This window comes from Lolium perenne, chromosome 3, assembly GCF_019359855.2.
Source record: "Lolium perenne isolate Kyuss_39 chromosome 3, Kyuss_2.0, whole genome shotgun sequence".
NCBI classification, from domain to species: Eukaryota; Viridiplantae; Streptophyta; class Magnoliopsida; order Poales; family Poaceae; genus Lolium; species Lolium perenne.
The window spans coordinates 265,532,723-265,546,711 of NC_067246.2; the positions used below are offsets into that span (position 1 = coordinate 265,532,723).

The 13,989-nt window shown below is 47.9% G+C and overlaps 1 protein-coding gene and 1 pseudogene across 3 annotated transcripts; both read left to right on the forward strand.

Annotated features, from left to right (window-relative positions):
- The first annotated feature begins 482 nt into the window (after nucleotides 1-482).
- On the forward strand, nucleotides 483-7,832 carry LOC127344087 (uncharacterized). 3 transcript variants are annotated; one of them, XM_051370308.2, is made up of 8 exons: nucleotides 483-856; nucleotides 2,170-2,283; nucleotides 3,149-3,289; nucleotides 3,382-3,747; nucleotides 5,412-5,657; nucleotides 6,091-6,183; nucleotides 6,834-7,034; nucleotides 7,284-7,832. In XM_051370308.2, the coding sequence occupies exons 1-8, from the start codon at nucleotides 593-595 to the stop codon at nucleotides 7,497-7,499; spliced, it is 1,641 nt and encodes a 546-aa protein (XP_051226268.1). In that variant the 5' UTR covers nucleotides 483-592; the 3' UTR covers nucleotides 7,500-7,832. The 3 variants fall into 3 exon arrangements, with proteins under 3 accessions (XP_051226268.1, XP_051226266.1, XP_051226267.1); XM_051370306.2 differs by lacking the exon at nucleotides 2,170-2,283 and having other exon boundaries at nucleotides 485-982; XM_051370307.2 differs by lacking the exon at nucleotides 483-856 and having other exon boundaries at nucleotides 1,751-2,283.
- A 3,268-nt stretch (nucleotides 7,833-11,100) lies between these two features.
- LOC127338640 (polyphenol oxidase I, chloroplastic-like) lies at nucleotides 11,101-12,909 on the forward strand (annotated as a pseudogene).
- The last annotated feature ends 1,080 nt before the right edge of the window (nucleotides 12,910-13,989 follow it).

The window sequence follows — 13,989 nt, forward strand, 5'->3', positions numbered from 1 at the left end:
TGCATGTTGAGCCATGTGTCAAACACACCATGCGCCATTTCATGGAGTAAGGAAGGTTGGCCTTCTTCTTAAAAGTTTCAAAATTAGAGCCTCACAAAGCTACCTCCAATTCTTCATTTTACTGAATAAGACTTTTTTAAAAGTCAAACCATATAAAGTTTCACCAATTTTTTACAAAGAAAATATGAACATACAAAATGTAAAATTAATAGTATCATTACATAAACCATATTCGTTATTTATCGGAATGGAGGGAGGAGGGGTATTCACGACAAAGCCCTTCGAGCATCTTCAATTTGACCTGCAAGAGTATTTTATGATCAGATTGGCATCTTCACAGTTATCCACGAACCTAGAGTAACCAAGTAGTATGAATTACTTGCAAGCTTTTTTTACTACACAGTGAAACCCTTCTCCCCCAACGACGACCACACAATTCACCAAAGCATTTGCGTACCAAACACCACCTGCTGTCTTCTTTCACCGTCTTGACACGGAAGTGCACGGGGCAGCACCGACGCCAAGCTCCCCGTACATACATAAATCTTTTCCCCAAACAAATCGCCCGTCCGCCCCCAAACAGCAAACCACCATGGCGAGCTCCACCAAGCTCCTCGCCGTCTTGGCGCTGCTCGCGACGGCCTCGCTCGGCGCCGTGCTGCTCTCCTCCACCCGCGGCGCAGGCGTCCCGTGGGGCGGCGCGACCAGCAGCAGCATCCTGACCACTCTGCCGTTCAGCCCCATGGACGTGCTGCCCCTCCTGCCACGGCGCGTCTCCATGGCGGCGCTCCGCGCGCTCCGCGGCGCGTCGGACATCTTCCCGGTGTTCGTGGGCGCGGCGACGGCCGTGCCGGCGGCGGACGCGGCGGCGGGCAGCGGCGTGGTGGGGTGGAAGGGCGCCTGCTTCTACGAGAACGAGGCGTGGCTCGAGTTCAACAACGACTCCGGCACCGCCTACGGCGGCGGCACCGTCCACATCAAGGTACGGCTCACTGGCCGCGAACTGCTACCGCAGACAATATCGATTGCTGCCTTGTTTTTTTTTTCCAAGCTGCATCGGTCAATGCTACTGTAGATCATGAGCTAGAGGATGCGAATATCTTGAGCATCGGGAAGAATAAATTTTGTTTTTGTTTTTTTCCGGACTAGAACCAAGATTGCGCGAGACGAGCTACGACTTTTTCCTTCTTTATCTTCGGGCGTGATTGCGAATGAATGCGGCGTAGCCACGAGAGGGACACGCGCACCGGACGTGTCAAGTTCAGCAACTTGTACGAGTTGACACGTGGCACAGTTTTGTACTTTTTTATGTGCAAACAAGATATACCCTAGAATATGCTGAAAATATAGATGGTATACCAAACAATTCAAAATCACTTACCCATAACTCATCCATCAAATATATCAAATCTACTCGTGGTACGCGTGTGCCCCTCTCGTGGGCACACCGCATTCACTCGCGCGCAGCTCACAACTTTTTATTTATCTCCCCACGTGACCACAACAGAAATTGTCCATTCTGCACTTATCCTCTTTCTTTAGTCACCTAAGCTTTTGTCTTACACATAAACATCCAAACATCTAACTACTAGTACTCCGTATATGCTAAAACTGCATATTCTAGATTCGCTTTGATGAAAGTTCAGTATTATGATTCACGAAATTTCCAATCCAATGGGCTTATTAACCGCATTTTAATTCTCGAGCGATCGATGTTACTACCTCGATCAATCGAAGGGCACAACAACAAGCCACAAACAACACGCAAGTCAAACTCGCGATTGGAGCAACAAACAAGGAACCGCTACGAACAAGCAACCTTGCTAAAATTAATTTCCTCCTCGAAGTTTCCCCTCTGAACAACACCATCTGAAATTTCCATCAATTGCGCGGCCCAACCCTAGGCAGGCCCCCGCCATGGCCATGGGAGGCTCCAGGCTCAAGCTCCTCCTCCTCCCCCTCGTCGTCCTCCTCCTCGGCGCGCTCCTCTTCGCCGCCTCCCGCGGCGGCCTCCTCCTCCGCGTGCCGGTCCTCCCCGGCGACCTCCTCCCGCTCCTGCCCTGGTCGGTGGCGCAGCCGCTGCTCCGCCGCCTCGCGCTGCGGGGCCCCGCCGACCTCCTGCCGGCCTTCGTCGGCGCCGCGCGCGTGCCGGGGACCGGCGGCGACGAGGCCGCCGCCGCCGAGTGGAAGGGCGCCTGCTTCTACGAGAACAAGGCGTGGATGGAGTTCCGCGAGAGCAACGGGACCGACGGGGGACTCGGAGGCGGCACGGTCCATCTCGAGGTGAACGCCGGTGCGAGCCATGCTTCTTGTTATCCTATTATACGTTTGGGTTCGATCCACTATTCGACTCGATAGTACAACGGCCTTCTCGTACTAGTGTGAGGTAATCGGGAGCTTTGGCGAATCGGTTTAATCTGTTACCCATTGATCAAATTTGCCACCATAAGCCCAACATGGATGATTAAGGTTGACTTTATCTTTTCAGATAGGTTCTAAATTTACATGCAGCTGTAACTGGGGTCCACTAAAAGAGTGGTTCAAACTATTATCCTGATTAACTTGAGGATTCCATGTATTTATCCTATCAAGTCAGGAGATGCTAGAGTATGCGTTCAGTATGTACAAGTACTATATGCAATTAGTATGTTTAACTACTTTCCTGGGTAAATTCCATACTAGAGCAACTTGAAGACACAATTTCAAATACGGAAAGCTTTCAACTTCTGTAGCCTATTCTTATCGGGCCTTATTTGTGTCATGTGTGTTCTTCTGGCAAGGTGTCATGTGTTCTCATATAAGTTTATGCCTTAAGGATGGATGTGGAAAATCAGACTCACGTGTTGAGAAATGTGGCATCATGCTTCTCACCAGCCAAAACTTGTCTGCCATATTATGTTTGTTATCTTGTTGTTTTGCTATTGGATTGAAGGCAGTATTCAGTTGTTATTTCAAGGCTGCGGCTGCACAGTATAAGCCATTTTTGCTTAATTTTGTATGATTTTAGATTAAAATGCTGAATACTGCCCTGAGTACAATTCACACTGCCTTTGTAGTTCATGCTCCTGTAAAGTTTCTCGTCTACGTCCTTCATGGAAATGTCTTCCATGTCTTATCACTAATCCTGACTTACCTTTCCTTTTCTTAGACAAGTCAAGCACATAGCTGGACTTGCATGGATTTGTATGTGTTTGCAACACCGTACCGTGTTACATGGGATTACTACTTTCTGGGCCGTGAGCATACCCTTGAAATAACAGAATGGGAAAGCAAGGCCGAGTATGAATATGTAAGTACTATCTCGTAGCTGCTGCTTGTTCTGTTGGCAACTGACATGTGCCATTGTTGATACATGTTTGCTTTTCTGTTATCTCAAAATAGGTGAAACATAATGGAGTGTCCATCTTCCTCATGCCGTCAGGAACAATCGGGACACTCAGAGCACTTTGGGATGTTTTCCCTCTTTTCACAAATACTGGATGGGGCGAGAATTCAAATCTTGCCTTTCTCAAGAAGCATATGGGCGCGAACTTCGAGGAACGGCCACAACCATGGGTTTCAGAATTAAATGTGGATGACATCCACTCTGGAGATTTTCTGGTTTTGTCGAAGATTCGAGGACGCTGGGGTGGTTTCGAAACCCTGGAGAAGTGGGTTACCGGAGCTTATGCAGGCCATACTGCAGTTTGCCTGAGGGACTCTGAGGGAAAGCTGTGGGTTGGGGAATCTGGTCATGAAAATGAGCAGGTACCTGTCCTTAACAATCCATTTAATTTACCCGTAAAAAAATCCATTTAATTATTTTTTAGTCATTTACTATGCCAATAAAATACCATAAATGTATAAGGACTGAAACAAACAGAGAAGCTCCAGCATTCTAACTACTCACAGCTGCATGGTAAAATGACAATTATAAATCATACAAAGTAGATTTTTATTTGTTTGATTAACTACTTACTGAGTATAGTTTGGTCAAAATCATATCCATTCTTTTTCTTTCTGGGTAGAAGGATGAGAAGTGAAAACAGCTATATGCCTGCAATTTGTTAGCTATTTTATTGAATAGTTTGATAATATCAGTAGTGACTTTGCATCTTATGGTATGTTTGTTTTAGTTACGTCAGCCATATACTATCAAGAGGATACTTCAAATACATCTTGTGTAATTTGTGAACCACTAGAAAATAGTCTTTTTGTTAATTCACATGTTTGGAATTTGTGACCATGAATAAACATAGGACCGTGGCAACGCACGGGCATTCAACTACTCCCTCCGGTTCATATTAATTGACTCTAATATGTATGTATCTAGACATATTTTAGTTCTAGATACATCCATATTAGAGTCAATTAATATGAATCGGAGGGAGTAGTATAGTTATGTGCAACTGATGTCTGATCCTTCTTTAACTTATCATGTTTCTGTTGATTGTACGGACGACTCATAAGGGAAATAGTACTGCCAGGTTCTAATCATATGTAGATGTTGTTCTGCTTGGGTTACAAACTAGGGAAAATTGGTTCTATACCATCAAAAGATCCACACTTTAGAAAAATACCACTGAAAGTTTTGGCTTTAGAAAACTACCATCCAAAGGTTGCTCCGTTGTCTATTTCTACCACCACCGTTAACTGGATGTTAACAGGAGCTAAAAAAAACAAATGGAACAACTGTTATGCATCCCCAATTTCACGATTCCTTGTCTCAGCACTGCACTGCAAAATCCCCCCAAAAAACTAGGGTTCAGACCATTCACGAGCACGGGAAGAAGAGGCGACAAGAGAAAAAGGGATAAAGATGGTGCCTACCATGAGGGGCATTCCGGAAGAAGAGCCGCCACCGCCGGGGGGCGCGCTGCCGGGGAAACGCGCCACCAGGAGGTACGCCGCGGGGGAGGCGCGCCGGCGGGAGATACGCCGATGGGAGCCCGCTCGGCCAGGTGGTCTCCGTCGGCTGGGCTGGATAGGGTGCGCGCGTGTGGCCTGGGAGTTCCGTGTGCGTGCGTTGTTTTCAGGTCGCATGTGTTCAGCTGGCTTTGTCAATCAGTGTGTGCGTGGGTTCAGTACAGAACTTGTTTTCCAAATTAGTACAATGGATCGTTCTAGTCAAAACGTTCAGTTAACGGTAGTGTAGAAATAGATAACGGAGCAACCTTTCGATGGTAGTTTTCTAAAGCCAAATCTTTCAGTGGTATTTTTCTAAAGTGTGGATCTTTTAATGGTATAGAACCAATTTTCCCTACAAACTATTGCGAGAATCAGCTTATATGTTTGGTGTGCCTTGAAATTTGATATTACTGCCAGGTTCTAATCATCTAGAAACTAGTGTCTAGATATCTAATTTAGACAGCGACATCCTTTTCGGGATGAGGGAGTGTATCAGTTCCATTGTAACAAACGGTCCTGTGCAGGGAGAAGATATTATTGCTATCTTACCATGGGAGGAATGGTGGGACTTTGAAGTGACAACAGATGATTCAAATCCTCAGATTGCATTGCTTCCGTTACGTCCAGATTTGCGCGCAAAATTTAATGAGACAGCAGCTTGGAATTATGCAAAACAAATGAATGGGAAGCCTTATGGGTATCACAATTTAATTTTCAGCTGGATTGATACTATAAGTGATAACTACCCCCCACCATTGGATGCTCATGTGGTAAGATTCTATGTATAATATTTCCAAGAGCATTTTATTAATGTTTATTTTATCATTAGATATATGTGTTATCGGCTTATGTTTTGGTAAGATCAGTGGTGAACATGATCATGTGGCACATATTCAGACATTAATTTCTGAGTTCAGAGAAAATACAACTCCAGTTTTAGAAAAAAAAAATTATGTCGATTAATTGTAGTACACTCCCTCTGTCCACATAAGTATGTCTCAACTTTGTCTAAATTTGCATGTATCTACACACTAAAACATGTCTATATACATGCATATTTTGACAAAGTTGAGACATCCTTTGGTGGACGGATGGAGTATAATATTTGTCGCACATATTCAGACATTAATTTCTGAGGTTGGACTATGCATGCTTGCTGGATTTCTATGCTACTACAGTAACTTAATCTTATGATTAACCTAGGTTGCATCGGTTATGACTGTGTGGAACAAGCTTCAACCAGATTATGCCGCTAATATGTGGACAGAAGCCCTTAATAAACGACTGGGAACTGAGGTTTGTTTTACTTTATCATTGACTTCGAATACATGCTCTTTGTTTTTGTTATGATTCCTTTTTAGTTAGGTTATTACTTCACGGTGTTCTTCACTTGCCCTCCAATTTGTTTAGTTGATTTACATTTCGCGGTGATACACACTTGTCAAACCATAATCCGGCCGAACGATGGACACAGTAGTTAACCTTGAATATGTGTGACCTTCAAGATTAAGCAATGTTGTCCTATTTAAAGCCTGGGGATCTCAATCCAGCAGTATAGGTTCCAAATGGAGCCCTGCTAAAAAATGAATGCTGATTGATTTACATTCCGAGCTCTTTATAGGAAGACTTCACTGTGTAGAGTCTCCCATTCAGTCAACCGTACATTGTGTTGTAACCTACTGTCTGAACAAAAGGGGTATAAGTGAAAGAGTCTGCTAAATGGTTCTCTCTAGCTAGGGGGGTCTTTTCCGTGATACTATACTGAGGACTATTATTAAACTTGAGAGAGATATATGCAGTTCAATTTGAACCGTTGATGTACTGTAATAGTTTCACCTTTTGGTCCGTACATTGTTTACACAACTAATCATTGTTCCTTACGGTTTTCTTGTGCTATATGTCATTCTTTCTTCCACATAGTCTTGTAATGAAACCACTTTTTTCAGGGTCTTGATCTACCTGAAATCATAGTCGAAGCAGAGAAACGTGGAATTACATTTGACAAGTTGTTAACAGTTCCTGAGAAAGATGATTGGGTTTACAACGATGGCCAGTCAGCATCTTGTGTGGCCTACGTCCTCATGATGTACAAGGAGGCTGGACTCTTTGATCCACTTTCCAGTTCTATAGAAGTCACGGAGTTCACAGTGAGTAATGCTGAACTTATGAATTTATGAATTTATATAGGTGGTGGGGATGGCATTAGTGCAGCTAGTCCAGTAAAAGTGCTGGTATTGTTCTCAGTAAAAACTTACTGACCGCCTACCAGTAGACTGTATTGTCCTTTCTTGCAGTATGAAATGATTTAGATTGCTTAATAATTTTCTGCTTCAACATTGCTTACATCCATCTTTTGGTATGAATATATGATTAGTGAATTTCATATCTCCTTGCAGATAAAAGATGCTTACGTCCTGAACTTTTTTGAGGCCAACACAACACGGCTTCCGGCGTGGTGCAACAAAGATGACACTGTTAAGCTCCCTTTTTGCCAGATCAAGGGAAGGTATCGAATGGAGCTGCCAGGATACAACACCATGGAACCATACGCTCACATGAATGAACGATGCGCCTCACTACCTCCGGATTACCTGAGGACAAAGGACTGCTGAGCCGTACTATTTAACCTTACGCCCAGCAATTTGGTTTCTACTTCCTTTTAGTCAGTACTTAAGCTGTACATATGACGGTAGGTTTTGGAATGTTTCTCTTTGAGACACACAACGTGCAGCAAGGTACGCCAACTTCCTCGAATAAGGAAGACCATGGTGGCACAAACGTACAGTTTAGGCAATACTACTCTGCTATAGCTTTAGGGTTCTGAAAACATTCATCTAGTAAAATGTATGTGCTTTGTTGTATGCTGATCATAAATGGTTAAAAACCTACATACTACTACAGAGTATGCTATCTGATTTTAGTTATGATGTACGGTTGCTATGTTATGAGAAGTGGCCGAACTGAGCATGCATGTTAAATTGTTGGTTGCTGTTGTTCGTCATAACTGATGGAGTAAACAACATTTGATGAACAACGTGATGGTATTGAGTCAAGCTGGATTCGAGTCATCCGACATATACCGAGTAAGATGTTCTCTTCTGCAGCGATTGTGGCGAGCTTGAAAAGTTTTACTGGCGAGCATAGCACGGTAAGTTTATCTGAACTTGGAGATGACAATGCATATGCTGGTTAGTTAGTACCTACCTAGAACGTGCCCAAGTAGAGTCCTTGGCCGGCGCTGCCTAGTGTGCCGGTTCACTATCAATCAGATACGCATCGCACTAGTCTATGGAGGCAAGCAAGCCAGACGCTTCTTGACAGTACCTGTTGCGCCCGTGGCGGATTGCAGACCGCGCTTACCTCTTATCGTTTTCCCTTCTACCGATCCAGTTTGAAATTAAGACCAAACTGTCTTTTCTGCCAACGTGGAAGGACCACTCACGCAAGTACATTCGTACGAGTCCCTATTTGAACTTTCTCGCCTATGGTGAGGCCATTCTCGATTCGCAACTGACGGCAACGTGTGCAACGGAGGCGGGTGAATGAATATGGCACGATTAATTCACCGATGCTCAGCAAACGATAGTAGTTGAATGGCTGTGGAAGCTGCCGGATGAGGAAGTAGTGAAAATACTAATTCGGAGTTTCGGCGGGCAGCGGCTATGAAATAATCACCATCGCTAAGACTACTCATAGTGAAAGTACTCAGCAAATTTATTTATATGGCAGAGAATTAAGAGGAGAGTGGAGGATAGAGTAATTAAACATTTTCCATAATTAAATTGCATCAAGAAACATCTTGGCACGTGAGGTCCCGGGACGGGAGGTCCTTGTAAAACTCATCTAGGGTTTTCGTCCTCTTTGCTAGCGACGCTGCTGGTCTGTTCCCTCTCATTTGGCTTGGGATCTTGGAGGCGTGGCGTACCACAGCCCCTCGCCGGTGGGAGGGTTCTCGTTCTTTCTAAAATATCAACGGTGGACGAACCTGGGTACATCGTGTCATGTACCAATCTTGTCCAGGTGCTCCAATGTGGTCATCGTCAACCACCTCTCCGAAGCAATACCCGGTAGCATCCGTTGCAACAATACCACGACATCGTCTTAAACCACCTGTGATCTCTGTTTTTTTTTTTTCAAATTTTGGTTAAAATCCGAAGTGAAATATTTAAACTATGTAGTAAATCAAAATATCCACCCTTACTATTATGTCATATATTCATGTCGTTTTGCCTGGACCATTGAGAGTTCTGAATGTTCTTTACAAGTTTTGGTCAAATATAGCAAGTCTTTGCTATGCTCTGCTAGATAAACGGCTCACATCGTCTTGATCTGAACAAGGCTAGCTTGTTCTAATGACACGTGGCCTATAGGATTTCTTTTCAAACAACTCAATATTTTATTTTACTTTTACTTACACGCTTTAGAGTTATGGTTTTTACTCCATCTGTTTCATAATTCTTGTCGTGGTTCTAGTTTCAATTTAAACTACAATCACGACAAAAATTATGAAATTGAGGGAGTATATGTTAAAATCCATTATCCTTCTAAGGTGTATTGTGGTGCAATTTACTCTTCTTCCATTATCTTAAAGAAAATGCAACTCATTATTTAAAAAAAAATGCAACTCATCACTCTTTGCTAACCAGGTGCTCTAGGTCGCTTGAGAGTTCAGAGACTGCTACATGTGTTCTGATGTATCTCAAATTCATAATGACGCATTGATGAGGAAAAATCGCATGTGGTCTGTGGCGCAATGGCATGCACCGATGCACGCAGACATACACCCCAAAGTTTGAACATGTCACACGTGCAAGTTTGCTAACCAAACATACTGGCATGGCAACCACCAAATGCAGTCAACAACTACGTCCAGTACGCTGAGCTCTCATGCTCCTATATAGCCAGCTCGGAAACAAAGAATTATTGTGAGCAGCTTAATTGGCCACGATAGCCGCCTGCGCGAAGCAGCAAGCAGCACCTGAAGCGCGGTGAAGCCATGGCCAGCAGACACCGCGCTCCACTCGTGGCCTGCGTCTTTCTCATCGGCGCCGTACGTATTGTAAATCTCCAGTGTTCTTTCGTTTAATTTCTTGTGTATTGGAATGGATTGTTGATTAGTAGTTTTTGACTCGATCGGGCACTAGTTGTAAACCCCACGAAATTGCGTGGTTAGATACTTGTAGAGCACATGTGTTTATATTGGAAACACCGTTGTAACGTGTACAAGTCGTGCACAACAGCTTTATTATTACACATGTTTAATTGGCCAGGAGTGAAAGAAAAACAAGATTGATGCGAACCAACATGTGGTAGATTATTAGGACAAACAGTCATATCCCAATCCACAAGAGTTTAAACTTCAGGTTTAACATTTTGGTATCCCTTGAGTCTTGACAAGAGATGCTGCCCCAACTAGTTTTGTTGATCATGTCAACACTGGGGACTAATAATCTACATGACAAGAGAACCCAAAGTATGTGAAAGAGACTTGAAGAAAAATGAGAATAACGAAACCTAAGAGTATCTTCAGTCGCGACAAACGGCGCCAGATCAAGCGTTCGGGGGACGCTTTTCCTCCGTGCTGCGTTTGGGGGATGTCGTTGCTAAGCCGCGTATGTGGGGGGGTGAAGATGGAGACTACTTTTGTATTGCAAATAGTATGGATATATACACATTGTGTTAAGTAACACTAATAAATAGTCATCAAAAAGTAAAACTAATTAAAAAAAAAATATTAGATGAAATAAAACAGAAAGAAAAACAAAGAAAATGTCATATGGCGCATATCAAAGGCAAAACACACGACAAAGACTGCATTGCCGTGCATACAAGTTGCGCGCACGGAAAAGGTTGAGGCACGGCAATGCCCAACGTCTTTGTTGTACATCGAATTTTTGTCGTGCGGTGTGTTGTACCATTGTCGTTGTGATTTCTTTACTGTGTGCTATCTTCAGACTTTGCCGTGCATGGTTTCTTTACCGTGCGCTCTCTTAGATGTTGCCATGCATGCGTCTTTTCTTTGCCGTGAGTTCTGCTCGGTGCTCACGGCAAAAATATATTTACCGTACGTGGACTCACAACAATGATTTGCTGCACGGCAGCCCCTATTTTTCCCGTAGTGAATACCCTGAGGGCCTGAGCATTCATGCTCGTGTATATATAGTCAGCTCGGAAACAAAGAATTAGCTGTGAGCAGCTTAATTAGTTACGATAGCCGCCGGCTCGAAGCAGCAAGCACCTGAAGCGGTGAAGCCATGGCCGGTACACACCGCGCTCCACTCGTGGCCTGCGTCTTTCTCATCGGCGCCGTGGCAACGGTCGTCTATACCGTCTTCCCCATCTCCTTAAACCCACGCGTCTACTCCCTACCGAGAGCGTTCCTCACCGTCTCCGGCGTCGACCAGCACATCGTCTTATGCGCAGGAGACGCCGCCACCGCCCCACTGTCCAACGGCAGCGGTGACAGGACTATCGGCGGGCCAATCGTGACCAATATACAGACATGCACCAAGCCAAAGCTCCCGCCAAATCCGATCCCGCCGTTCTATTGCTGCCCGCCGATGTCGGCGTCCCCGCCGATCAACTTCACGCTCCCGGACCCGGCCGAGCCGCTGAGGGTCCGGCGGCCGGTGCAAGCGGTGGGGGCGGAGCACATGGCCAAGTACGAGCGGGCGATAGCGCTGATGAAGGCGCTGCCTCACAGCGACCCGCGCAGCTTCTACCAGACGGCCAACATCCACTGCGCGTACTGCACCGGCTCTTACCACCAGAACGGGAACCCGGAGCTGGACGTGCAGATCCACTTCTCGTGGTTCTTCTACCCATTCCACCGCGCCTACCTCTACTTCTTCGAGCGCATCGCTGCGAAGCTGCTCGAGGAGCCCGGGTTCGCGCTACCGTTCTGGAGCTGGGACGTGCCGGAGGGAATGCAGCTCCCGCCAGAGTTCGCCAACTCGTCGTCGCCGCTGTACGACCCCGTCCGGAACCCGAAGCACGTACCGCCGAAGATCGTGGACCTAGAGTTCGTTCGCGAGGTGGGAGAGAACAACTTCACCGACGAGCAGCAGATCCAGCAGAACCTCAGGGTCATGTACAAACAGATGATTACCAACGCCGCCCTGCCCTCCCTCTTCCACAGTTCCACGGCCAGCCTTTCCGCGCCGGCGAGGCTGACCAGCCAGGCGCCGGGGCGGTGGAGCTCTTCCCGCACAACACGATGCACACATGGACCGGCGACGTAGCTCAGCCCAACGTGGAGAACATGGGCGTCTACTACTCGGCCGGCCGCGACCCGCTCTTCTACCCGCACCACAACAACATCGACCGCCTGTGGGTGGCCTGGCGCGACATCGGCGCGTCCCGCGGCTACCGCGGCCACGTCGACTTCACGGACCCCGACTGGCTCGACTCCTCCTTCCTCTTCTACGATGAGGAGGCCCGCCTCGTGCGCATCACCGTCCGCGACTTGCTCGACATCGAGAAGCTCCGGTACAGGTTCGATAGCGTCGACATGCCGTGGCTCGACGCGCGGCCACCTGCTACTCCCGACGTGAACAAGAAGAGAGGATTACTGAAGTCCGTCAGGTTTCCGGTGTCCCTCGACGACGCGGCGGTGACCGCGGAGGTGAGGCGGCCGCGAGTGCTGCGAAGCCGGCGGGAGAAGGATGCCCAGGAGGAGGTGCTGGTGGTGGAGGGTATCGAGACCGACGGCACGGACATGGTCAAGTTCGACGTGTACGTGAACGCCATGCAGCACGAGAAGGTCGAGCCAGGCGGGCGGGAGATGGCCGAGAGCTTCGTGTGCTTGAGTCACCCAAGCATGGACGGCACGGGGAAAGGGATGGCGATAAAGACGAGCATGAGGGTGGCCTTGAACGAGCTATTGGAAGACCTTGGAGCTGATGGAGACGAGATTGTGACCGTGACGCTGGTGCCGAGGCATGGCAAGGTTAAGATCGGAGGACTAAGAATAGTGTACATGATGGAGTGAATATGATGAAAGCTGTTCGAAGTGGTTTTGTACCAAAGGTCAATTTAAATACAATTTAATGGTATTAGTAAATAATAATAAAAGGAAAACGCTGACGTTCCCCCGGGGGAACAGCGTTCTAATCCTCCGCTTGCGTTGTGCGGCGCGTGTCCCTGCGGGCCCCACCTTATCTCTTCCCTCGCTCACATCTTTCTTCCCCACGAAACTCCTCGCTGGCTCCCCTTCGCAAGCAGCTCCATGGCGGCTCTAGTTCCGCGCACGGCCGCCACGCCCTCGCCCGCCTCACCTGCACGGGGCCGCTGCACCCTCGTCCGCTGCGCGTCTCCACCTTTCTCCCCCCAGCTCCTGCCCTCTCCGCCCGTCGAGCTTCTGGCCCTCGTACACGCGACAGCCTTGACGCCGGCGCCACCTCCCCATCGGCCGCGCATATCCCGTGTCCCGCCGCGAGGGCACAGGGGCCTCTGCTACCTTTTGTGGGGGCACGGGTAGCAGCGGCGGCGGCCGTTCGCAGCAACAACTGCCATCATTTGTAGCAGAAGGGGACGCCGTGGGTAGCAGCGGCGGCCGGCGTTTGTAGCAGCGGCGGTGGCGGGTGTTCGTAGCAGCGCCGGTGGCCCTTCGTAGCAGCGGCGCCCGACGTTCATACTAGCCCCGGAGGCCATGGGTCACAGCGGCGGCGGCCATTCGCAGCAGCGGCCGCTGGCGTTTGTAGCAGCCGCGGAGGCCATGGGTAGCAGCGGCGGCGGCGGCCCTTCGCAGCAAAGGCGGCCGGCGTTCGTAGCAACTGCGGAGGCTATGGGTAGCAGCGCCGGCGTCCGTTTGAAGCAACTGCGGCCGCAGTCGGTAGCAGCGGCTGAGGCTGTTTGCACCGGCGGCGGAGCCTGTCCTAGCTACAATTGGTTGCCGGTAGTAGCAACGGAGGCCATTGTTCGTAGCAGACGAGGTGGCCGTGGGTAGCAGCGACGAAGGTTGTCTGCAGCAGCGGCGGAGGCTCTGGGTAGCAGCAGCGGCGGAGGCTCTGGGTCGCGGTACCGTCCTCGCCGGAGTTGGACGACGGTCAGGGAACGGCAGCCAAGACGTGGAGCAACAGTGCCATGGACCCATGGCCACAG

Coding starts and splice junctions, on each gene's coding strand:
- LOC127344087 (XM_051370306.2), top strand. CDS start 593: ATGGCGAGCTCCACCAAGCTCCTCGCCGTCTTGGCGCTGCTCGCGACG. Junction 3,290..3,381: donor GCAAGGCCGAGTATGAATAT/GTAAGTACTATC, acceptor ATCTCAAAATAG/GTGAAACATAATGGAGTGTC. Junction 6,184..6,833: donor ATAAACGACTGGGAACTGAG/GTTTGTTTTACT, acceptor CACTTTTTTCAG/GGTCTTGATCTACCTGAAAT.